This window comes from Anolis carolinensis, chromosome 1 (genome assembly GCF_035594765.1).
Source record: "Anolis carolinensis isolate JA03-04 chromosome 1, rAnoCar3.1.pri, whole genome shotgun sequence".
NCBI classification, from domain to species: Eukaryota; Metazoa; Chordata; class Lepidosauria; order Squamata; family Dactyloidae; genus Anolis; species Anolis carolinensis.
Window position 1 is genome coordinate 59,458,979 of NC_085841.1, and position 25,932 is coordinate 59,484,910.

The following is a 25,932-nucleotide window of genomic DNA, read 5'->3' on the forward strand; positions in this document are numbered from 1 at the left end:
TGTCAGATCCATAACCACATGCTTGTGTGTTTGGTAAAAGAACAGCATGAATTTAAACAATGTTAATTAGTGTTACAATACCTCAAGCAATACAAAGAGTTGAAGAACACAGGGTATTATATCTGAAATACACTAAATGCTAAATCAAAACTTTAATGTCATTTTGGAATTATTGTTTTTCTGCACAGCTGCGAATACTGGATCTTATTGCCCTTCCTAAAAACTGTTCTTTTATTGCAACTTTTAAACATTTTACCTGCACTCTAATTGCCCTATTACAGCAGAGTCTCGCTTATCCAACATAAATGGGCTGGCAGAACGATGGATAAGCGAAAATGTTGGATAATAAGGAGGGATTAAGGAAAAGCCTATTAAATGTCAAATTATGTTATGATTTTACAAATTAAGCACCAAAACATCATGTTTTACAACAAATTGACAGAAAAAGCAGTTCAGTACACTGTAGTGTTACGTAGTAATTACTGTATTTATGAATTTAGCACCAAAACATCACAATGTATTGAAAACACTGATTACAAAAACATTGTATACTAAAAGGCAGACTGCGCTGGATAATACAGAACATCACAAACTATAACAATTTGAATTACTGTACTACCAAGGAATCCAGAACACACCTGATCTTACCTGATTCTGAAAGTTAAAAAGAGCCAAGCCCTGATTAATACTTGGATGGGTGATTACCAGGGAAAACTAGGGAGAGCTACTGGCACACTTTCCGAAAATGGGCTTGGCACCACAACTGATGCAAACCTTACTTTCCTCATGTAGATGCTGCTTAATTTTCTGATTCTCTATTGACTATTTAATTGACATATTGCAGTTTCCCATTTTGTAGGTTCAACAGATATGTTATGTTAATTTATACAGGGTTAGTTTTGTTTCGGCATTCTTGCAAGAAATTAATTGAAGAAGCAGTAATGATATACTTGTTAAAATAGGAGTAACCTCATTTAAATAAAATCATTCTGTACCTGAGAGAGCTTCATCTGCATATGGGCAAATACATGAAGAAACCCAACCACTGCATCCCATAGTCTGCTATGTGCAAGACTCTGCTGGTTCCCTGTGCACGGTCCCTGTAAAAACCAAGGAAAAGGAGGCATAGGATTAATATGTCATAAAATCAGGACAATACATTAAAATATGAATCTAGCATTAATTATCTCTATTGGTAGTTGACTAATGTGATAGGATGGCTTTTAAAAGCTTATAAAAGAATGAACTTTCACTGACTGACAAAGATACTTGAGTGAAGTTATTTTTATTGTATCTCCCAGTGTATTTCTGTGTGAAAAAATACAAGATCCACAGTCCAAAAGATTAACATTACCAAGCTCTAACTAAGGAAAATGATTAATACTCATGATTCACTTGCTGAGTGTGTTGCAGGATCTCACAAAGTGTCTATGACTGAATGCTTTCCATTAATATCAGTAGGATAATTCCATATATACATGTTCTGTATATTCAGAATAGCTTGCTCATTTAAATGAACTATTCGGCCAAAAATGGGAAAGAAAAGCACAGGATCATATATTTTGACAAATGGTAGATTAGCATGAAGCCCAAAGGAGTTAATCGACGATAAATCAGATAGGATAGGATAGGATTAAATGAACTGAGAATGTACTGTATGCTAGAGAACATTGTTTCTACCTGGACATGGGAAAATATTGCATTAAACTGGCATGACTAAATATTTAAATCATGGAATACCACTCAGAAACTCACTTTAACATTGTTTCTTCCTGAATGTTCTACAAGAAACATTACAACATTTTAGGATTCTAAATTAACAAAACTGCTAATTACACTATGTAATAAAATTTGAAAAAAAGTATGTTCCTGGTTTGAAAGTGTTATTTTCTGTTTAATTGTGCAGTACTTACTTTGAAAGTAGTTGTTATAATCCAGAAACTTCATTTTTGTGACTGCTACAAACTATGTCGAACTGGCTGAAGCTCTATGAGATATTCATTGAAAACTATAGCAAAATGTGCTGCAGGGTGTCCATCAAAAACCAAGTTTTTTGCAGTTTAATAAACTTTTCCCAAAAATCATGTTATATAGCGTTATTTTAGAACATGATTTTTTTTAAAAATGTATGCCATTAAAAATAGCTGTTTAACTTAAACAGCCTTGAATATATTCGTGATAACATAATACAATAGAGTATAAACAATTCTTAATCTGAAATAGAGGTGCTAACCTTCTGGTCTACAAGGTGGACCAGCATATAGAGGTGAATAGAATTAAGGTATAGGTCCTTGTGCCCACCTGCTTTTGTCCAATGGAGAATTGGCCCATAAAATTTTGTTCCTTGAGATAAAGAACAAATGGAATAATACCCCACCTCACCTTACAGGTAACAGTTCTTGCAGTCATATTTATTTTACTTAAAGGCAACCAAAAAACAGGGCTGGGAAGGGGATTGAGAGGCATAACTACAATGCTGGTGCTGGCACCTTCCAGAATTTGCTGAGATATTTGCCTCATATCACTCAATGGTAAGACTAGACCTGCTCAGTCATTCTGACTCATGATCTCCTTGCATTGGTCAGAACCTTCAAACATATACAATCATTGTATTAGCCTCCTGCCCTTATCAATCAAGAATGTGAAGATGAGGGCACAGTTGATCTAAACCTGCTCCTGTTGAATATATGTCAGTGGTTCTCAACCTGGGTTCCCCAGATGTTTTGGCCTATAACTCCCAGAAATCCCACCCAGTTTACCAGCTGTTAGGATTTCTGGGAGTTGAAGGCCAAAAACATCTGGGGACCCCAGATTGAGAACCACTGGTATATGTGAATAGGTCTGCATGAGGAAGGCTATTCTGTATGTGTTGTGTTGAATATGTTGACAAATGTTAACTTGCGTCAGAGGTTAATGATGTGTTAGGGGGAAATGACTCCATGTCAGATACCCATTCTCATGTTCAAATCAGTCATTATATTTTTCCTAAACAATCCCTTAGTTTACCTGAATATATTCTGTAAGAGTATTGAAGACCTGTTTTGCAACTTGAATTGCTTTAGAGAAATTACGTTGTCCTTGTTCATCAATAACATCCTTTCCAGAATAATACCAATAGAAATCACTAATTGATTCCTAGACACAGGGGAAACAAATGCACAACAAAGCAAATTATGTACATTTTCATTTGGCATATTAAAAAAGAAAACTAAATTCAAAATTATGGAATAGATTAACATCATTCAGAATTAAAATTCCCCAAATTTCTGTCAGTAATGGAAGCTACAAGAAATTCCAAATACATTCAGAGCAAACGGAAACCTTGAATACAAACTTTTCCTTCCTTTCCCAACCTGGTACACATGAGAAAAATTGAGACTGCACAAATGAGGGGAAGAGTGGCATGAACATAAGATGCATTGGCGAAGGGCCAGTGCTTATGTCTAATTCCTGGGAAAGTCAAATAATCTCTCTTAAGATTTTCTTAAGCTTGGAAAAATGGCAAAAGATGCCATCAGTTTGCTTAGGATAATTAAACAACATTGTCTTCTTTATTTTGTAGTCTGACTATTTCCTGCTTACAGATAATTAGGACTCAGTAATTCTTAAAGGTTTGAGAAAGTTAGAGAAGAATTGGGCCTCTTTTATCTATCACATATAAAAATACTACAGTGGTGGAGAAAATATTATCATATTCCACAACCTACCAACTAACACAAGACTGTGGAAAGTGCAGCTAATGGGTGGCATGTGATTTCTTTTGTGAACCCATGTTCCAGTATGCACACACACACACTTTAAAAAACAAAGGGTTTTTTTGGGAGGGGAAAATCCCAAACTCCTTAGTGGAGATAGGAAATTATTTCCATACCCCCACAGTTGTGCTTTGGAACCAAGAAATGTCTTTTAAAAAAGAAAGTGATCACGACTTGTTAGTCACTTCCTGCTTTAAAAAGGCTTCATCTGGGCTTAACATGAGTTGGACAAATAAAACATGAGAAAATTGCTCACAAGCTCTCTAAGTAACATTGAATGGGCATTGGGTTGCCCCCCAAAAAGAAATTCTTTTAAAGGGAATCAGGGAGTGGCCCCAAAGAAAGTCCAAAGCACCTTCTGAGTTTCTGAATGTGGCCCATCACTGAGCTATCAGCTTTAAACTATTTTTATATTAAATAAACAAAGATACGACACTTTTTTTTACAATTGCTGTTATAGTTCAAATGCATGATTTTACCTGAACTCTCAATAAATAATCCACAGTTGATATGATAATATTGACAGTTGTATTGTTACCAGTCTGAGTCCGCAAGTAATTCTGAAAATCTTGGGGGGGGGGGGGGGGGACAAAATGCAACTACATTAATACCACATACAAATTTACATTTCTTGAAAACTGCCAGTGTTGTACAATGTATGTTCTCTGAAGAACATGAAAACTTGTTAATCTCTATTTCCCCTTTTCAAAAATTTTGCTACATAATTAAATATACATGATATGCAGGCAATCCCCAAGCTACAAACATCTGACTTACAAACAACTCATAGTTAAGAACAGGGATGAGACAAAAGGAAGTGAGATAAATCTACCCCTAGGAAGGGAAATTCACTTCTGAAAGAGTTATCATGGGGGAAAAGTGTCTCAACTGAAGTGTAAATGCAACTTAAGAACAAACCTACAGAGCATATCTTGTTCATAATTTAGGAGCTTCCTTTATATATCTTTAGTTCTTGACATTTATGTTCAGGATTTTTTTTTTGCTACAAGAGGCAGAAGATAGGTTTTCACATGGTAAATACATCCAATTTTCTTCGATGTGTGCACTTCATTCAGAGAAGCGTATTTATATCATCAGAAATAGTATCATGTACTAAGAACTACTTGAAAAAGGGTAATTTGCCAAATAAGAAAAAGAAACAGTGCTTCATTTCATCATCACTATACATACTATTTGCCCTTTTACATAGTATACCTTCAAAAATGTCACTTCGTTGATTCTTTCCAAAGCTTTTTAAGTGTGAGAAAGGTCAATATTTCTAATTTGTACAACTACTGGTCTTCATGGTCGGTTTATTTGTCTTACAATTTGAAAAAAAATAAGCCTTTTACAATACACTTTTATAACTAGTTACTCAACATTAAATTAGTGAACTGGCATTCTATTAACAGACCTGAGTTATGCCCTTCGCAGAGTAACTGGAGGAACCGGAAGAGGTCACAAGTAAATTCATCATCCTGCATCACTTTCTCTCCTGTGGGAAAGCCAGGGATCAGTAAACATTATGAAAGGTTGCCAAATAACTCCACTTGATATATACCACTGGTTTATGCTTTTTTTTTAAATGGCTGCATGGATGTAAGACACTCTACAGCATCTGTTCACAATAAAATATATGGTATACACACTTGAATATAGTTATATTTGTTCACCATAAGAAAAAAAAAGGTAAAATGTGTATCACTCCCTAAAATGTGGAAGCATGGGCTTGGCAATATTTTTAAAGTTTCCTCCATCTGAAATTTGCATTAGTGAATGTATAATAGTTGGAATTTAACTTTCTTTGTGTTTCAAGGATGCTTAAAAGGAACTTCTGGAATAGCAATGCCAATAAGAAATCCAAATGGGGGGTTGTACTACTTTTAATTTATATTATAATATTTTCATGCCACAATTTTATTCAAAATTTCCAGTGTGGTTTATTATAACTAACAAACTACAAAAATGTAGTGCTGAAAACAACTATAACATGCATAAAAATACATCAGAAGTTTAGGGGGGGGGTCAGGAAAAGCATTTTGCCCTGCACTTAAAAGATGCTAGCATAGGCTACAAGTGATTCAAAATTATGGAAAATCTTCAGTTCACAGACATCAGTGGGCACAAGATGAAAGTCTTGGGTATCAGTTTAGAAGATTATTCCCTCATATAACCTGGCCTCAAGCCACATAAAGCTTTAAAATTAAGCATCTGCCATTTAAATTGTATTCAGAAACTGATCAGAAGCAAATGAAACTCTTTCTCATGTCCTGGAAAAATCTTAAGCAGGACCAAATGCCATCAAGGATCCTATTTGATCTGGGAATCTAAGGAGACCACCAAGGAATACTGTAGTCTCTATTTTAGCAGAAGGCGATGGCAAACCACCTCTGAGTATTCATTATCTAAGAAAAGCCTATGAAATTCAGCAGGTGACTTGAAGACACAAGCATATGCAAGTATGTTGGAAATCATTTGTCTCTATGAGTTGTTTGGTGGCTATGTTTTGAACTAGAAGACCTTTTTAGGTACGCAGAGAAATTCCTCACATTAGTTAAGGTATCACAGCACAGGTGAGCAAAGCCTAACTCTCAATGTTTATCCCAGGAACTTTCATAGTTGATAAATTATCCTGTTTGTATACATATAATTTATGTCACTGGAGTTATTGTAACTAGATGATACATACAATTAGATCCTTTACAAAGAATGGTGGTCCTTAGAAATATGATCACCCTGATAAATTAATATCTCACAGACCAGCAATACTTCCATCTTTTGGGTGACTGACTTTCAAGTTTTTAAACCTTAATCTGGGGGTTCAAGTTTTCATTCCTATCAGGGGGGATTTATTTTAAAAAGGTATGCAGAGCCTCTGTCTAAATATTGGCCTTCTATTCCCATTATTTCTAACCAACTCCCATTATTTCTAGTCAACATGAAGGCAGATAGGATCTTTAGTTCCACAACACATGGATGGCTATACATACTTACTTATATATGATAATAAAAGAACAGATTTGACAATAACATAAAAGAAAAGAGGCAGTCTAAGCCAGAAGCCTTTAAAACTAATTTTGGATGTTATGCATTGGACATTTGGAAGAACAGTTACACACCAAAGAATTAACTGTTGTCTGTGAATTAAATAAATCTAGAATATTGCCAGTATCCATGCTGCATTTGAATGGAACTCTTACGTATATATATGGTTTCATGAAAAATCTGAGTCTGAGATGTAACTGAACCCAAGAAATGTCAGACAGAAAGCAAAAATGGCGTATGTTGTACTCTCTTGAAAGTGCTTACATGACAGTTGGTTATCTCTCCATATTCTTGATTAAACATTTCTTGTTGTTAATAATTATAAACATATAGACTGATATATACACAAGCTAACAGATTTCATATACCATAAGATGAGAAAAGACGTATTAGTGATAAAATTGCACTCTTACAGTTTTAAAATTCCAGTCTTTAAAACTATATTGGCCTTCATCATATCCTTACAGATTACACTTCTGTGGTAAACAAACATACACTTCACTTAACCCAAGCAGCTACCCTATCTGTTAAACAGTACCTGGTAGAACAATGTACATATCCGTATCTCTCATAAAAACAAAACTGAATGCCTTTTTGGTTGGCTATCAAGTCAAGGCAGTGCCCAATTATAGACTTCCATTAGCAAATCAGCAGATTCCAGCAAAATAAAGTGCAGAGAGCTGCTCATTTAAGGATCCTAGGTCTAGAAGGCTAGGAAGTTCTCCAGAGCTTGTGTTCATGGATCGGGGAAGAATTATGCAGAGGGAAAAGAAAGCATATACGGCTTGGAAAGTCTTTGGAAAAGCACTAGTTGTGTTTTTCTGTATGACGGCGGGTTAAAATAAATGGTCCTTGCAGTCCCCCCAGTTCTATGATTCTGTCCTTTTAAAATGTTCCATAGCAACCTCCAAAGTGGCACTGAATTTGGGCTTATATATGAAGCCATCTTTAACTTAATCACGATATCAGGAGTTATATAAAAAGTAATACCAAACGTTATATCAAAAGTAACAAGACATCAGAAAGATAATAAAAACAACATGTCTTAAACATGGTTATCTTTTAACTATATAATGAAACTAAAAGGAGAGAGAAAATGCACTTTCAAGCTTATAATGACTATGGGAATATCTGTATAGATTGTAAAAATGTGAAAATTAACACAAGGTAACATAAAGTGATGTATATGCCTTTGGTTTTGAACCTTTTCCCCCAGTGATAACGACAGCAAGTAAAACATAACAAAGGGAATGCAACATTGATTACATCACGAAGACAGATTAGATACAGATCTGGTAAAGAATCAACAATATTTTACCAGTGGGGGGTCCAGTATTAAACAAAATCAACCATGACATTAATCATAGTGATAAACGATTGGGACAAATATTGTGGGGAAGAAGGAGAGTATAAAGGAAAGAACTGGCAATAAAAGTTTTAATCATAGCGATCCTCTGTGTTATATTTTGTCCAATGATATTTCTGCATTGCGTCCTATTACAACAGTAAGATTTCCAAAACTTCTCTAAAAGTGTTTTCTACAGCAAAATAACATAATCTTAAATAATCAATGCATACACTTTTCAGTAAATGAATAGTGTATTTTATACCTTACTACATTACATTAGAAATTCACAATTTCCTACAGCTTAGTTATTTGAAAAACAATATACGTTCTGGATCTTCAGAACTTTAGTAGTTTGTTGTAGTATTCAGCCTGGCAATAATACTCGAATTGCATATTTAAATTTTGGCTGTGTAAGAGGAATTGCTTCCATTCCATTTTGATCCCTAATTATAAGTATGCAATGCTGCTTTATTTTGAAAGCTGGTGATCAATAACACCCAATGACAACCAAGGATGTCTGTTTCAGTGGCTCTCTCTATTCACTTCATATGCATCCCTAGGGAACTTTATAACATTAGGATATACTCTGTTTCTGAGACTTCTTTGAATATAATTCTGAATGGGCTCTATAACATGACATTTGCCCTATTCTGTTAGTAATCCATAGGAATCCATCTGCAAACACTGCAGAAATGCTGGAATTGTATATGGGATTCAAATAATCATTTTATTTACTATGATTTTATACACTGTTGAGGTGCTGTTTTTATGTGTGATTGGAAAATCAATATACATGTCAGTTAAAATCTCTTGCGACTGGTATTTCAAGTGTTCCAATTTACACCACTGCGCAAAATTATGGATTTTTTTAAAGCGACGTACAGAAGCATTTGAATGGATTGGGAGAATTCAGCCTTCCTTGGTGTGATGAGTCAAAGCACAGTATTTTAAAATAGTAAGAATTGTAAAAATTGAGCATGATGGGGAGAAAATGCATCCTGTCTGCATACAGTGTGCATCCAGTCCTAAAAGAATACGGGATGCATACTGATATAAATGGAGTATATCCCTATGTGATAAGGTCCTAGCTTTCTCCCCAATAAAACAAGGAAGCTCACTCAGACATAAATTCATCTGCATTATGGCAAAATAGACAAAAGTCTTCTCCTTTCTTAATATAAGTATTTCCTATGCACATAGTTTTACTGAATAATTATGAGTGTATTATTCACAAATACTGTCTTTTTAACTTTTGCTGGTGAATCATTTGAATATGAAACTACATTTATCAAAACAAATAATCATGGAAAAGCAATTGGGGTGATGAAATTATCTGTCAATATTGATTTAGATAAAACCATGCTTGGAATTTAATTTTTCTTTTTAATAATATTTTTTGAGTATAGTATTGTTTATTATAATCTCTTTCTACTAAATTATATAATTTTTAATATTGTGATTCAGTGTTACACATTAGAATCAGGAACATAATCAGCAACGTTATCAGCCTTGTAAGCATGCATTAATTTTATTTGCTTTTACAATAAAAAGGTGGTTTCCATCTTTAAATATCCCCTCTATTTCATCCTCAAACCCAATCTGGATCCTCCACTGATTTCCTATGATTGCACAAACCAATGCAGCCATAAAGCCACATTAAATACACAACATAAATGCTACAGGAAGACTACAGCACATGGTGAAATTTTAATATCATAAGCACACGTTTTATTTACATCCAACCATCACAAGTACTTGGCCCACTAAGAAAAAAAATCACCAAATGAAGCCAAAAAAGAAAAAGAAAAACCAAAAAGGCTTGCTGCTCTTACATCTAGTGTGCCAGTTACTGTGCAAATCCTGAGAAAGGGAGGAAAAACAAAGATGTGGGGAAAGTTGGCATACAAATGGAATCTTTGGAGAATACAACTATAATAATAATGAAAATAAAAAAGCGCCCACTCTTTAAAATTCTGAGAACAAAAACAAACTACATGGTGTTCAGGAGCTGTACAGTGCTGACACAAAGCTAACAACAGGAAAAAGAAAGGCAATTTGTGTATAATAATTACCACGCTCATGAGTGATGACTGAGGAAGGGAAACACAGGACATTTATTTCAAAGAAAAGAAAATGGGGAAAAAGAACAAAAGTGAGAATTTGTTTCAGCAGATTTAAAATATATGTAGCATTGCTTTTGGCAATTAATTTTTCTATGAATGCCAAATTTCAAAATCATGAAGAAAAAAAACTAAAAAGGCTTCTGATGAAGAAGCATAAAAATATCCCAACATCAGATAAGTCATTCATGCCACTTGTTTATACATACATGCGTCTTCCATCGAAGTAACATATGCAGAGTTTTAAAAGAAAAAATATATGAACGTATTGAAAAGAAAACCTAAGGGAATAATTACAGCGAATATATATGAAAATAAATTATGTCCCCAATATCTATGCATTCTGGAGAATAATTTTCATTGATTCTATAACCTGAACACCAAAATTTACTCATCTGAGCTGATTTACTCAAATGAGTAAAGATAAATTTGAATGCCACATCGAGAAATGCAGCATATTTGATGAAAAAGATAATTACACAGAAGAAACTGTAAAGGTTTTCAGTCAAGTTAATGTGTTTTCAGCTTGACAAAAACTTGAATAATCAAAGATATATCAGACAGAATGATTGCAGGCAAGCTACATATTAACACATGCAATAACAAACGTGGGGAATTCCCAAATACAACAATAAAAAAGCCTAATTTCCCCTCTTATTTTTCAAGAATAAAAATATGAAAAAGATTACTTGGAGCAGATTATGGAAAAAATTGCCAGTATGAAAACAGAGAAAGAATGGGAGCTTGGTAACATAAATAATCATAGAGAAAATATTCCAGTGATAATAGGAAGAAACAATTACTGACCAAACAAAAAGGCAGCAAATGAAAAGGAATACTGAGCTGATGAAAGCTAGAAGAGGTAATCTGGTTCAAAATCAAAATTTCAGACATGTATATTTTAAATGAAAGCATTTTTCAAAAAACTTAAAACACTCAGCCAAAAAAATCCTGAAGAGGTTGTCCTTCTGTGTTATTTCATATTTTTATATATACATTTTTAAAATATTGAAATATTACTTCAGATATTTTTGTTTGTTTGTTTGTTTCAAGATAATTAAATGGCCATATGTTCAAGATTAATAATTTTCCAATTCATGATGGGTATTTACAAATTACTGTCGCCCTTCAATGAATACATTTGAATATGACTTTTTTTTAAAAGTGTATATACCGCAGAATATTACAAGTCTTTTTCGTTATGAAGATAATACCTGATCCTTCTTCTGTAACCATGCCAAGGCCTTCTGCTTTGTTCTGCCGTTCAAAAGCATTCAGGTCAAGTACACTAAAATTAAAAATAGCAAGTCACAATTATGCTTCTATGAGATCAGTATTCTCTTATATTACATAGAATAGAATAGAGTAACGTTATTGTCATTGTACATTGTACAATGAAATTAAATGTTTTCCCAAGCACACATCACAAAAACAACACACCCATTCCTCCACACTCCAACCACCACTTTACAGCCCCCAATGCCACATCAACATGAAACCATGGAGTTCAATATAGTTCTAGCTCTAGGATAAAGCTATGTCTCAGGGTGCTTCCAGACAACACCAAAACACGGGATTAAAAAGAGGGGCAAAAAACCTGGGACCTCAGAGCAGGTCCCCAGACAGACCTGCCAGTCTCGGGCTTTTTCCCCTCACCATCCTCACAAACCTTCTGTGTCTCAGGATAAAATGGAGGGCAGACACAGTTATGTGCTAATATAACAATATACGATTATGCACACATAATAAATACAAGCATATTTGCATGTGCGCATATATGGATCAGCGCATAACAGAGGGAATGAAAAAATATTTTGGAGTGTAAGTGTGGTTCGTTAAAGCTGTTACTGCTCTAGTGGAAACTGGAGGCAGTTTACCAAGGCATTTTAAGGGGGGTTCCCAGGGAAGGAAGAGGCATCAACTTGGAAGTATCCTGCCCTGGCTTTCTTTTAAAAAGCCCTCCCTTCTCTCTTGATTTGGAGGCGGAAAGGAGAACTGGTGCCTGGCTGCCGCTCAAAGCATTAGCAGCTTAGAATGCCTTTCCCCCTCCCCTTTGCCTCCACTTCGCTCTCCTCTCTGCCTCCAAATCAAGATGGAAATGAGGGCTTTTTAAAGGAAGCCAGGGAAGGATACCTCTAGGTTGATCCCTCTTCCTTCCCTGGGAAGCCCCCTTAAAATTCCCTGGAAAACTGCCTCCTATGGGGAGAGAACTGCACACACACGACTCCTGTCTTCTCTAGAGTAGTAACAGCTTTAAGGAACCATGATCCAAAAACTATTTATTTGCACAGCCCTATAATAATTATTAAAGCTTTGTTTACAGTGTTTACAGTGTTAAATAATGAGTTTCAGAGAGTTCTATAGTTATCCAATAGTGCTTCCTTTCAATCAGCTATGCGTTTGTTTGACAGCCCAATCAGCTGATCAACTGTTTCGGGCTTTTTAAAAGGGAAGGACATCAGCTAGAGCAGTCTCCACAGGAGGACAGAAGGAAAAACATATTTTTTTGGCTTGCAGGGTCACACAGACATAGACATTTATTTATTTATATATTTATTTATAGCATTTATATTCCGCCCTTCTCACCCCGAAGGGGACTCAGGCAAATCACATTGCACACATAAAGGCAAACATTCAATGCCATAACATAGAACAGAGACAGAGACAAGACGCAGGCACGGGCTGGTCTCGAACTCATGACCTCTTGGTCAGAGTGATTTGTTGCAGCTGGCTTGCTTTCCAGCCTGCGCCACAGCCCGGTCCACAATTTCTTCCAGTTTGTCCAAATCAGTGGACATTTAGTGCTGATGTTGTGTAATCACCACCCTCTTTTTAAATGGGAACTCCCGTGTTTAAAGCCCTGTCTGTATGAGCCCTCAGTCTGTTTGTCCTTGTCTTTGTCACCCTTTGTCAACACGAATTACTATCTTGGGAGTCAGGATGGTGGAAAATGGCACCTTTTGACATTTATTTTCTTTTCTCTAAAACCTTTTGCCCATCAACTATGGCACTAAAGAGAGCGGTGATCTATACAGTGTTCGGAAACTTCAGCTAGTTCAAAGAGCTGCAGCCGGATGGTTAACCGGGGCTTATAGTTTTGTCTTTTATTTTGGCTTTAAACTTGCTATTAGAAGAATGCTGATATGATAATACATGTACTTAAATAATATAACATTAGTTATCCTACCTACAAGACTGCATAAGACCAGCAAGGCTCTGAAAGAATCCTACATCCTTTTTGTCTTTGAGGTAGTCAAGCATTTTCTAAAGGAAAAATAAACAAAATCTGAAAAATTGTAAAGAAATATGATTTACTTTTATTTATTCATTTTAGACATTTAAATTGAATTGTAGCCCCAAGGACTGCAAGGTCAATTGGCAAATACTAAAAACAGTAAAGCGAAATAAAAAGGCAACAACATCTAAAAACAGAAGCTTGATACAGAAAGATTAAAATATGTAAGATGTTTGAGTGAACATGGCGAGGAAATGTCTGACATTCAAAATCAGAACTTGATAAATGATTGATTTTTATTTTAATTCACAAAATCCCCTAGCCAGCATAACTTCCTGGGGTTGTAGCCTCCACCAAAAGTAACTTTTCTAAGTTCTTCCCAAAAGAGCTCAGCCTTTCTGGCTCAAAAAGTAACATCATGTTTTACACTCAGCGCACCCCAACTAAAAAGACCTGAGGATCTAAGGTCCTTTCAAAGTTCACGCAAGTTCTTAAGAGATCTGTCAATTATTAAAGAATCCACAAAGTAGCACCTAAAATGTTCAAGTGCTTAACTAATCACAGGAGCTGGCACTTTCTCTATACTTTCCTTTTTAAAAACGTCCCGGAGAGCCCAAATATGTGGCAAAATCTCTTTTCACCTCCATCCCATCTCCTCAACTGTCCTAGAGGGTGTTTTGAGGATAGTTGGGGCTCAAAGGATTATGGAAACAGCATATACCCAATGAACTACACTTTCCCCACTCCAATGGCACTATTTCAATAGATACAGGATTGTTTGTATATGAAATAGATTTAAGATGCAAACAATATTACCTGTTGAACAGTAGAATTTCCTCCATTCAATATGGCAATCCCAAGTTTTAGTGTAGCTGCAACCATTGGTCCCATCTCACCTGGAAAGCAAACATATATGTGGTCATAATTTTTAAAAAGATATGAAGAAAACATGTTAAACAACCCACACACACAATTACCACACAAGGAGAAAAGTTATAGCATTATTCATTCTTGCTTAAAAGAATAAAATTAATGAAGATTTACATTCCTATGTAATCCCCATGTGACACTAATATTTGCACATTTCTTTGACTATGAAAATCAGTTCAGCGGAAAACTATCTCATGATTGCTGGAGGTAAATAAATATGTATCTTTCTCTAAACATAAAAATGCCAACAAAATAGTGCCCTGTCTAAAACTGTCATCTGTGATTTAAAGAAAACCCTTGCTGGCAAATGTGAAAAATGCAAAAGAATGTACATTTAATAGTCTTTACCTTTACTAGCACTAATTGTCTGAAGGACCATCTCGGCAGCTCCTCGATCATGCAATCTTGCTTGCTGGTACAAAAGTTTTTGTTTTTCCATTTCTTTTTCCTGGAGACAAATCCCAATAATTTAAGTAAAAGCCATTTATAAATATCAGTTCTTTGTATATTTTCCACATGTATGGGCTCTCTTGCAACTTAAGTTATAAAAAATATACAGAATATTATACTATTGCTTGGCTGTTATCCAGATCTCCAGCTAGACCTTCCTAACTCCATTTTGCAACGATTTTGCCAGGTGATTTTCTGTATGGAATTATTTTGGGAAAATAAAATAGCACAGAATTTAAACTGCTTGATTTCAAAGTCTCTGTGTCTTAAATGTCCAGTTTCATGCAACTATTTTCACATTTCATTAAACACACTATATAGTGTAGGAATTATTTAATGACTATCCCAGAGCTCTTAAAATGGGAGCTGGAATTTTACATTATTGTACAAAGTATAATATATTCAAAAACTACTTAATAACATGCCACATAAAAAAATAAGCTTATTAAATACATACTTAAGATACACTAAGTTATTTTCATCGTATTGTTCACCATATTAATTGTAAACAAATAGAGTGGGAAAGAAAGGAATTTTGCTGGGAGATTGGCTTGTCGCAAGTTTTAAAAAATAATGTAATCTTAAAATATTGTTATTTTATTAGGTATCTTATCTAATTGTATTTTAACTTTTTCACTACTAATTTCTAATTCATGCACATAGTTTTGACTCATGGCACATATCAGGAGAAATATGGGATATAAATAAAATAAAATATCCTGATAATATTTCATTACAAATGAATACTAAACTGTAGCTCTGTATTTTTCAAGCTACAGCTGAAGAAGATCTGGAAAGAATCCCAAATAGGAAGAAATTACATCTTGTCCTAGTTTGTGTTTTAGCTTCAACACAATAAACAACAAACTCAAAAAACTAAGAATTTATAGTAGAAGTCTAAGAGTTGCACAGAGTTCCATTACAGAAAAGATCCATCCAACGATCCAAGTCACTGGGGCACAGCACTGACGAGTAATACAACATTCAAAAATACAGTGACCAAATTAGGTATGACCTAAAAGCAGTTGCAGCAGAGATAGCCAGATAGACAATTTTGCTGCCATAAACAATCCAATGAAAGTAAAGTAGACAGAAGAAAATGCAAGAGGTTTAAACAATGAAAACCTAAGGAAATAAATAATTAAAACAATATTATTGGAATAAAAGAGGAGATACCCTTCGAAAAGGTTCTATAATACTTACCCAGAAATAATCTCTATTAAATACAATAGACTTCATTTCCAAATAAATTAGGCCACAAGTATTTTATTCTTACAAGACAATTATTATCAAAGCTAAAGGAGATTTTCTTTTCCCCTTTTTCACTCAATTCACACTCAGCTGAACTGAGCATGTTCTTCTATGACATTATTAATTAGAATTTCCATAATTTAATATTCAAAAGTGACATAAAGAGTCTAGATCAGGGGTTCTCAAACTTTTTCAGTGGCAGAGCCCTTTTTGAAGCAAAAGTTTCTTGTGGAGCCACAATAAATGTTTATATAATATTATATATTACATATTATATTATTTATAATGTGTGTGTATATGTATGTATGTATATGTGTGTGTGTGTGTGTGTGTGTGTGTGTATATCAGGCATTGACTGGGTCAGTGGCAGATGGATGGAGAGGGTTTCTGTGAACTAATTCACACAGAGGAAAGAAAGAAAGAAAGAAAGAAAGAAAGAAAGAAAGAAAGAAAGAAAGAAAGAAGAGAGAGAGAGGGAGAGGGAGAGGGAGAGGGAGAGGGAGAGGGAGAGGGAGAGGGAGAGGGAGAGGGAGGGAGGGAGGAGAGGGGGGAGGGAGGAAGGGAGGGAAAGGACTATACAATATTTTAAACAAATAACCATTTTAACCAACATAAATCTATTTCAGTGAAAATCTCTGAAACCATCCAGTCCAACTTTCTTCTGCCATGCAGGAAAGAACAATTAAAGCACCCCCAAAAGATGGCCATTCAGCCTTTGTAATAATAATAATAATAGCAGAAACCCCAGAGGCCATCCAGTCCAACCCCCTTCTGCCATGCAGAACTATCACCTGTGGTGCCCCAAGGGATCCATGGAGCAGAGTTTGAGAACTCCTGGTCTAGATAAACTAGGTATTGAGGAAAAGCATATATATGGCAGCATTGCATTATATTACTGTCAAAATAATTCAAAAAGGTTGCCTTCTTGTTTAAACCTCTTTTGGGGAGGAAAGAAATTAAAAAGAAACATATACACTCAAAACAGAATTACAACACAGTTTCACTGAAGCCGTGACAATAGCACTTTGTCTCTTGAACAATTTTTAAATACTGACTTTTTCCCCAAAAAAGTTTTGGCATTTCATTTTTTTAGACCCAACAATCTTTTCTCTCCATTCACTTCAGGTTTTATTAATCTATGTCTACTATTTTATTTCTAAATACAATTTTTCATAAACTATTATGATGACATTCTCCTTACAGCCTCATTGGTTTGGAGTTAAAGTTATGTGTAAAATTAAGGGAAATTGTGTACCAGGGAATTCTTTTTTAACTAAGAAACAGAATCTTGTAGTTAAAGCTGCAAGAAAAGAAATACAATCCAAATGCTCTCCAAAAAAAATTATCTGCTTGAATATAAGCAAAGAGCAACTGAATATTTATTTATTTTTATTTTATTTTATTTATTTTCTTAAAGTATATTGAATTGACTACAAACCATGAAGAACTAAGTCACTGAGTGTATAAATTATACAATTTTGATATATTATAATGTGATACTAATTTGCATAAACCATATTTAAATCAAGAAGGGATAACAAAAATACAGAAACATCTGCCTGTGTTGGAAGTATATATAGTACTGCATTTTTTTTTTCATTAAAACTTGTATACTTTAAGAATGTGCTTTAATTGAACTATTGCAGAAATATAAGATACAGGTTAATTTCAGACAAAATAGAGTCTTTGTATAATGACATGACATGTTCTGGAAACTGGTGCAGGAGCACATCTGCAGTACAAATCTGGAGATTACTAAATTAATAATTATTCATTCCTTGATTGAACAATGGGTTTTTCAACAGTTGAGAAACTCTGATAGGAAGAATAATAATTCAGTGATAATTTTGAAAATGTTTCTTCTGATAGTTTCAAAGTGTTGAAAAAATAGTCTCCCAAGGAAAACGTATTTTAATACACCCATCCACCCTATTTTATGTGCAATTTTCTGTACAGAAAACTTCTTCCTGTGTAATAAACCTGTTTTCTTCACAAAAACCATGGTTACTCACAAAAAAGTAGTATTCTCTATAAACCGTAGCACTTCAATATGTTTGAACATGAGAATATTGCAGAATAATTCGCTGAAGGGCCAGGTAAACCACAATAATCAATGAGGGCCCAAACATATAATCTATAATATATACTAATTCTCTCTGCCTTGGGTCCCAAATTGGGATAAAGAGAGCATATGCATTCAATGAAGAAACAGTACGTCAGAGACAAGACACCCAGAAGCAAAATGAATCACAAGCTAAGATATACGCAGAGGTGCAAGGTCAGAGATTAAGATCAGAAAAATCAAAATAAAGAAAACACATTTCTACAAATGGGAATACTGAAATAAGGAGGAAGAGGTTGGAAAGAATACACAAGCAGCAAGCTACAACCAAGATATACAGAAAGTAAAAAACATTGGAACTCAACAAAACATAGTTTGGTTCAATAAAATGACATAAGATTCCAGATAGAATTTTGAATACATAAATTTTGAATTTTGACTACATAAATAAAAGAGGTTAATTATTAACAACTTCTCAATTCACTTTCTTTTTAAAGGACATAACCTTTTGTTTCTTCCTTCCTTTCTTTGTTAATTAATTTGAAATTTTCTCAGAACAATCTTGGAAATCATCTTCGTGCAGCTTTTGCAAAGCATCAACTTGGATATTGAAAAGATTTCTGGTTTTGTACCATATAGTAAAAGTATTATCGATTTCTAATGTTCCCATGGATACATCTGATTATTCTAATAAAAGAATAATCAAATATTAAAACAGAATATTCTACCCAATATATTGGAAGTTATTCCACTTAGAGAAATCTATGATCAAATCTAGTCCTTACAAAATGCTACAAAGAAAAAAAACACATCTTAAAGGACTTGTGGGATCTAGTTGTAAATTAGTGTGCACAATTTCCACAAACATTAATCTGTAGTATACTTTCATATTCTCAGCTTTATAGCCGGGGGGGGGGGGGGGGGGGATGAGATTCTGGAAAAAAAACCAAAACCATTGTAAACCTACTAAACTTACATTACTACTTTAAACACAAAAATGCATAAATAAATGTAGTTTGCATATTGGTATCTTCATCAACAGAGTTTATCCTGAATTATTATATTTTTCCAGAAGAAATGTGAGTGGGCCTTATCCTCAAGTCATTGTACATATTGTCCATGCCTCACAGCCTCTGAGGATGCCTGCCATAGATGTGGGCGAAACGTCAGGAGAGAATACTTCTGGAACATGGCCACACAGCCCGAAAGACATACAACAACCCCAGTGTACATATTGTTATAACTTCCAAAGTATTAATTCCTTAGCTCCATATAAGTTTATTTCCAAGTCCATAGTAGGATATAATTCACAATCATTGTGGGTCACGTTAAAATAGGAAGAGAACATAGATTGACCCTTATAAAAAGAGTAAATAAATCTTCAATACAGGAAAATAAGATTGCATTGTTTATTGTAATTCTCTCATTATCAAATTAATCCATCCATGAATGATAACTAAAATGTTTTACAAATAGTACGTTAGGATGATATATCAAGTAGTGAGTCTTAATACAGTTTTCCCCATTGCAGGGAAATAACAGTCTGCATCTGAGGTTATAATATGATAAGAGCTAGACAGAGTAAGTAATATGAATTTTTCCTAAGTCTGTGACAATGGAGCCCAGCTAGCTCCTTCTCCAATTTTGCCCCCAGAGCTTGTACAAGATCAGCCCTGCAAATACAAAGGGTCTTTCTCGCCCCAGCAAAGCTGGGGTGAGGGAGGAATTTTCTCCCTTCACCGCAGAAGAGGCTTTTCGAAAATAGTCCCTCTGGGACTACTTTCGGAGGGGAGGGTGGAGCCAGGTGAGGCCCACCGCCCTCCTCAGTCTTGGTTCAAACTGTGTAGAGGACGAACAACTGGGACAGAGCCTGCTGATCTACATTAGGTCATGTGAGTATGTGGGGCCTAACGTCCCAGACAGCCTCCACGTTTTTCTATGATTTTCTTATATTTGGGGCCTAAGGGAGAGGCCTTCACTCACCTGGATTCTTTTGCTGGCACTTTTATTTCCCCATGCTGTGGCCTCATGGTCCATTTCTTCCCCCAGGTTACAGCCGACGGCTGGTGCGGGGATGGGAGGAGGAAAGGGCCAGGCAGGCAAGTGGGGGGGGGGAGTGCTCTTTTTTCCCTTTTTTCCTTACCGCTCCCTCACTCCTTCCTGCTGCTGGACATCGGGGGGAAGAGGGGGTGACCCAGGGAGGCTCCTTTGTGGGCCCAGAGCCATGGCCTCGTGGCGTGGCATGGGGATGCTGGCTCCTTCCCCCCCATCCGCGGGATGGCGGCAGGGAGAGGGGCGGGCCGGGGATGCTCTTTCAGGTGCTCCATGCAGTGGGGCTGGCTCCGTTCCTTCCCCCTCAGTTGCATGACCTCACAGGTATGGATCCACACTCCCTTTACTTTCCTGGGGAAGCGAGGGGGGAGAGGGAGAGGTGGGGGCTGCTCCATTTGCCTTTTGCTGCTCCCTTTGTTTTCCTGTGGATCCCTCCACACTCCTTTCCCTTCTCACCACCCAGGTTAGCAAGGGGGAGAGCTGGGGGAGCAATGTGGCCTTGCTGGAGTCCTCCTGCGCCGCACCGGAGATCTGGGACTGCCCCGTTGGCCTTTTTTCCAAGCCAGGGAGGCACAAGCAGCTGGGCCAGCCTGGCAACCTAGGGAGGCCTGCGTCAGGGCTAGAAGGCTCCTGCAAGCATTGTTTTTTCCCTGTGTGACTCCTTCCCCCACAGCCTCGTGGCTGCTGGGAAGGAGTTTAGCGTCACTCCATTGTTTTCTCACTGCCCTTCGAAGGATCCCCGGGGGGGGGGGGAATGGGGGTTTGGAAAGGGGCAGCAAAGTTAACAAAGGAATGTGGTTATTGCACATAGTAGAGTTCTAGATGAGAATAGTTTTGTATGTGTCTCACTCTATGCAATGCTAGAGGAAAGTTTCAAAGAGAGGAAGCACTGTCCTCATTTTGTCCCCTGACCCACCCATCTCCTCTCTTGGGGTACCTTTATGTCTTCAAAAACAATTCCTGTTTTCTTTTTGTTCAATATTCCTGTTCTGAAGCATCTGTTTTCTCTTTACAACACTATTACTGCATTGCAACTGTCTGAACAAACAGATCCAGAAGTAAACGAGATAGTTTGTACCCTCCAGAAGAGGGCAACTAAAATGATCAAAGGTCTGGAGACCATTCTCTATGAGGAGCGGCTTAAAGAGCTGGATATGTTTAGCCTGCAGAAGAGAAGGCTGGGAGGACACATGATAGCTGTGTATACATGTTTGAAAGCATGTCATAAGGAAGAGGGAACAGGCTTGCTTTCTGCTGGAAGAGGGTGGGGAAGGGGACAGGAGTTCGCTCCTTTTGTCTTTCCAGGCATCTGGGGGGGGGGGGGAGCTGGTTTTCCCATGCAGCAGCTTCGCTCCTCCCCCAAGGCCCTTACGACCCAGCCCCTCTCCCTGGCTACTCTGATGTATTTTAGCTCCTTCCCTCTGGCCCTCATCCTGGTGGTGGGGGAAGGGGCGACTATTATAGCCTTTTGTTCTTCTCAGGCCAACTAGGCCTTTATGACCTCCCCCGCCGGTAAGCCCAAAAGGAGGGAGTAGGCACAGGGGTAAAAAGATTATATATGTATGTATGTATGTATGTATGTATGTAGTTACATGGTTACATATATATGGATAATAATAATAATAATAATAATAATAATAATAATAATAATATCAAGGCACAGGGGATAAAGGAACACAAGATGATGATGATGATGATGATGATGATGATGATGATAATAATAGCTCTGCCAATTGTTTCCCCCACACTGTGCGGCACCCTTATTGGATTGTACAACCAGGGGGTCAGAGCTCAACTCCAGCTAATGTCCTCCCCCAGCAGCAAGCCTAGAAAGCCAGAGGCAGCACATTGACAAGGATAATGGTATTCATAATATTAATAATAATAATAATAACAACAACAACAACAATGATAAGAACTGGAACAGGAAAGATAGTAGTACTAACAATAATAGCAATAAACAGGAGTTGGTGCACAATAGCATGGCGGGATGCCTGCAGGATCTAACTATCTACCATTTTCATTAGCAGGTCTACTATTTCAACAGCATGCCACCGAGAAAGAATGTGGGGGGCACCAAGGGCAAGGGCCCAGCGAAACAATAGCAGCCTGAAAGCTCACCCTGTCTTACTGTTCCAGGGAATGGATCGCCGGATGCCACAGCAATGCCACCCACACCAGTGGCTACCAATCAGGCAGTCACTGTTGTGCCAACAGAAACCCTCAATGCCATGTGGGCAACACTGCGAGCCTTGGAGCAGGAGAGAAGGGCACCACCCCCAACCAGGCTAGTGAACAAGCTTTTAACGCTTTGATATCCCGTGTCTCTGCTCTAGAGAATGAGCGTAGGGCTCATACCGACGGCGGTAACCCAACCCAAAACAGTGGCGTAGAGGCAGACCACCGGGAGCAGTGGTGGAAGCTCAGATAATGATGACATACCTACATGGCCGTGGGACCATCAAGGGTCACAGGAGAGCTCTCAAGTAGAAAATCCGTTAGAAGAGCTCCCAGCCTCACTGAGTCCTATGCCCACACACAGTCAGGCGCAGGGGTCGAGTCAACCCAATTCAAGTGGTAGTGCAGGTACTTCTGGGGCGTCAGCTATCGACGATGAGCAAAACCAATATTGAGGAACAAAGAAGTGGCCAGTGGCTCCGCCTCCTATGCGGGTCGCGCGTTTGGGTTCACACCTCAACAAGACGACAATAAATCAGATATTGAGAAACAGATAAGTTGATTTTTCCCCCTCTACTTTAAGGACATGGACAAGAAGGAAAAAGATGAGCTAGATGAGGAATATAAGGAGAGGAAGAGGAAGATGGACCATACATGGGATAACTGGTTAGCTTGTTACATGATATATGCTGAGGTTATTGTCAGAAAGTACCCCGCTAGGGGGCCTTCCCTGTTTCAATACTAGAACATCATATATTCTGCCCACGTTAACTTTACAGGCAACTGATGGCTGGAGTACGATCAATGTTTTAAATCAGATGCAGCTACCGACCCCACAGTGTGTTGGGAAGTTACTGACAACCAACTTTGGATGGAGGTCATGACTAATGCCAAAGCACTGCCAGGAGTGAAAGCAAAGAGTGGACACACAATTCAGTGTGCTAAAGGAGGGCAACCTTTTCATCAGGGAGCCAGTATATCACACCAGCAGCGAGCGCCATGCTGGGAATATGCCTCACGTGGGGCTTGTTCTCGCAAGGGCTGCAGATTTCAGCACAGCCGTACCATCTGTAATGGAGCCCATTCCACAAAAAACCGCAGGAGAATTAGACCATTTCAGCCAGCCCAGAGAGACAACCAGTTTCAGAGGAAGGGAGCAACCTCCGCTGCCCTTCGCAAAGGGATCCAGCCTAATTAATGTTCCAAGATTGGACCAGTGGCTGAGGACTTACCCGAACAGCGTGGCAGCTAAATATCTTCTTGATGGTTTTAAAAGCGGTTTTCGGATTCCAGCACATGGTCCTAGGTTCTCTTTCCAGTCCAAAAACTTAAAGTCCATACTAGGAATGGAGGCAATAGTCAGACAAAAAATTGAGAAGAGGTTGAGGAAGGTAGGGTTTTAAGCCCCTCTCCTTCACCTCCGTCCCCCAACTTGAGAGTGTCACCACTAGGGATTGTGCCCAATAAGGTCCCGGGAGAATATCGGCTCATTCACCACCTGTCCTATCCCAAGGGCACATCAGTGAACGATGCCATATCTCTGGATGATTGCACAGTACACTACACATCATTTGACACCGCAGTGGGCCTAATATGATCCAGGGGCATGGCGGCAGAGTTGGTGAAGTGTGACACTAAATCAGCTTTCTGTCTCCTCCCCGTACACCCATTAGATTTTGAACTGTTGGGCTTCCAGTTTGAGGGAGCATACTACATGGACAGGGCTTTGCCAATGGGCTGTTCGGTCTCCTGTGCCGCTTTTGAAACATTTAGCACCTTTTTGGAATGGGTGGTGAAAGTTAAGGCCAGCTTGGCTAGCATGGTGCACTACCTAGAGGGCTTTCTTTTCGTGGAAAGGTATGGCTCTGGGGAGTGCGCCACACTAATGCAGGCATTTCAGTACCTGGTGGCCAAACTGGGGGTACCATTAGCGGCATAGAAGACCGAGGGCCCTGCGACACAGCTGACTTTCCTGGGAATAGAAGTCGACAAGGTCCACCAATATTCGAGGCTTCCAACAGATAAGATCACAGGTTTGACAGTCAGGATAGTGGGTTTTATAAATCAAAAAAAGGCAACTCTCAGGGAATTTCAAGAGCTTATCGGTCACCTGAACTTTGCCTGCCAGATGGTAGCGACAGGAAGGGCTTTTCTGCGGAGACTCTGTGACGCCATAGCAGGTGCCATGAGGCCACATCACCACATAAGGATCACCAGAGCTATTAGGTCGGACCTATAGGTATAGCAGATTTTTCTAACTGAGTTCAATGGGGTGTCATTTTGGCGGCAGGACCTGTTGTTATGAGATGCATTACAAGTAGCTTCAGACGCAGCGGGATCCCGGGGTTTGGGGGTTTATTTTGATGGCCACTGGTGTGCTGAGCCCTGGCCAAGGGATTGGCACGATGAGGACATTACGGTTGACCTCACATTCTTAGAATATTTTCCCATTCTGGTGGCCATCAGCCTATGGGGAGAGCAATTTGCAAAGTCCACAGTGCACTTTTGGTGTGATAATGCAGCCACAGTGCAGGTCATCAATTCCCTTACATCCAGATCAGTCAGGGTTATGGGTTCAAACCCTTTCACATTGCGGGTTCAGATAATGTACTAGCTGATGAACTGTCCCGCTCACAGATGGAACGCTTCAGGCAGCTCACCCCCAACACAGACAGGAGACCGATGCCAATGCCGAAGCATCTGTGGAAAATTGGAGTGAGAAATTAGTTCATTTCATCGGCAAATCCTTGGCTCCTAGTTCCAGAAAGGCGTACATCAGGGCAGTGCAAGAATTCCATGAATTCAGACAACAATATAGGAGGAAGGGATCACCAAATGTCCCCTTTGAATATGGAGTCCAGTTTGCTATTGTCCTCAGGAGAAAAGGCCAGGCGCCAAAAATGGTCAGAGCTAAGCTATGAGCAATCACTTTCTGGTTCAAGGCACAAGGCCAACAGGACGTCACCATGGAATTTAGGATTCGCAAATGGGTTGAGAGATGGTCACGTGAGTATAGCAGGCCCCGTGACCAGCAGTAACCCCTCACACCGGAAATATTGAAAGGGAAATAAAGACGTGGCCTTCAGTCGGCATATCCAGCTATGAGGTACTTCTCTTCCATGCAGATGCCCTGGTAGTGAATTGGTTGTAGCAGTCTGAGTAATGATACAGCAAACCTGTTCATTAGAGCATCTAAGACCGACCAGAGGGCTAGGGGGACACACATAAAGTTAAAGAAATGCAGTGACCCTGAGTTGTGCCCCATGCAGGCCCTGACCAACTACCTAGCTGCCAGAGTGACCACAGCGGGTGTGATGTCTCAGGCACCTTTGGCCCATGACCCCGCAGCCATCATAGATCAAACTGAAGAGGATTTGGGCTTTCTTCCATCTCAGCAAGATTCCGTCCCTTTCCAGATGTCTCCTGTTGACATTTCTGTGCCAGAGCCAATTAGGGACGCCCTTGAAACAGAGCCTGGTTCTCCAGAAAGTTTGATAGAAGGGCTT

At 38.2% G+C, this 25,932-nt stretch overlaps 1 protein-coding gene across 15 annotated transcripts in view; it reads right to left on the reverse strand.

Moving 5' to 3' along the window:
- Positions 1-25,932, reverse strand: part of ryr2 (ryanodine receptor 2) — a 394,137-nt gene that overhangs the window by 38,992 nt on the left and 329,213 nt on the right. For 9 of the 15 annotated variants that reach the window (XM_062975204.1, XM_062975188.1, XM_062975184.1 and 6 more), the window contains 9 exons: positions 14,782-14,881; positions 14,320-14,399; positions 13,456-13,532; positions 11,483-11,556; positions 10,221-10,238; positions 5,170-5,250; positions 4,235-4,323; positions 3,007-3,135; positions 996-1,100 (listed from right to left, as the gene is read on the reverse strand). In XM_062975204.1, the coding sequence (XP_062831274.1) occupies positions 996-1,100; positions 3,007-3,135; positions 4,235-4,323; positions 5,170-5,250; positions 10,221-10,238; positions 11,483-11,556; positions 13,456-13,532; positions 14,320-14,399; positions 14,782-14,881 (753 nt within the window). Of the gene's footprint in view, positions 1-995; positions 1,101-3,006; positions 3,136-4,234; positions 4,324-5,169; positions 5,251-9,980; positions 10,009-10,220; positions 10,239-11,482; positions 11,557-13,455; positions 13,533-14,319; positions 14,400-14,781; positions 14,882-25,932 lie in introns of those variants that run through there. The other 6 variants (XM_062975218.1, XM_062975201.1, XM_062975195.1 and 3 more) reach the window with 2 other exon arrangements.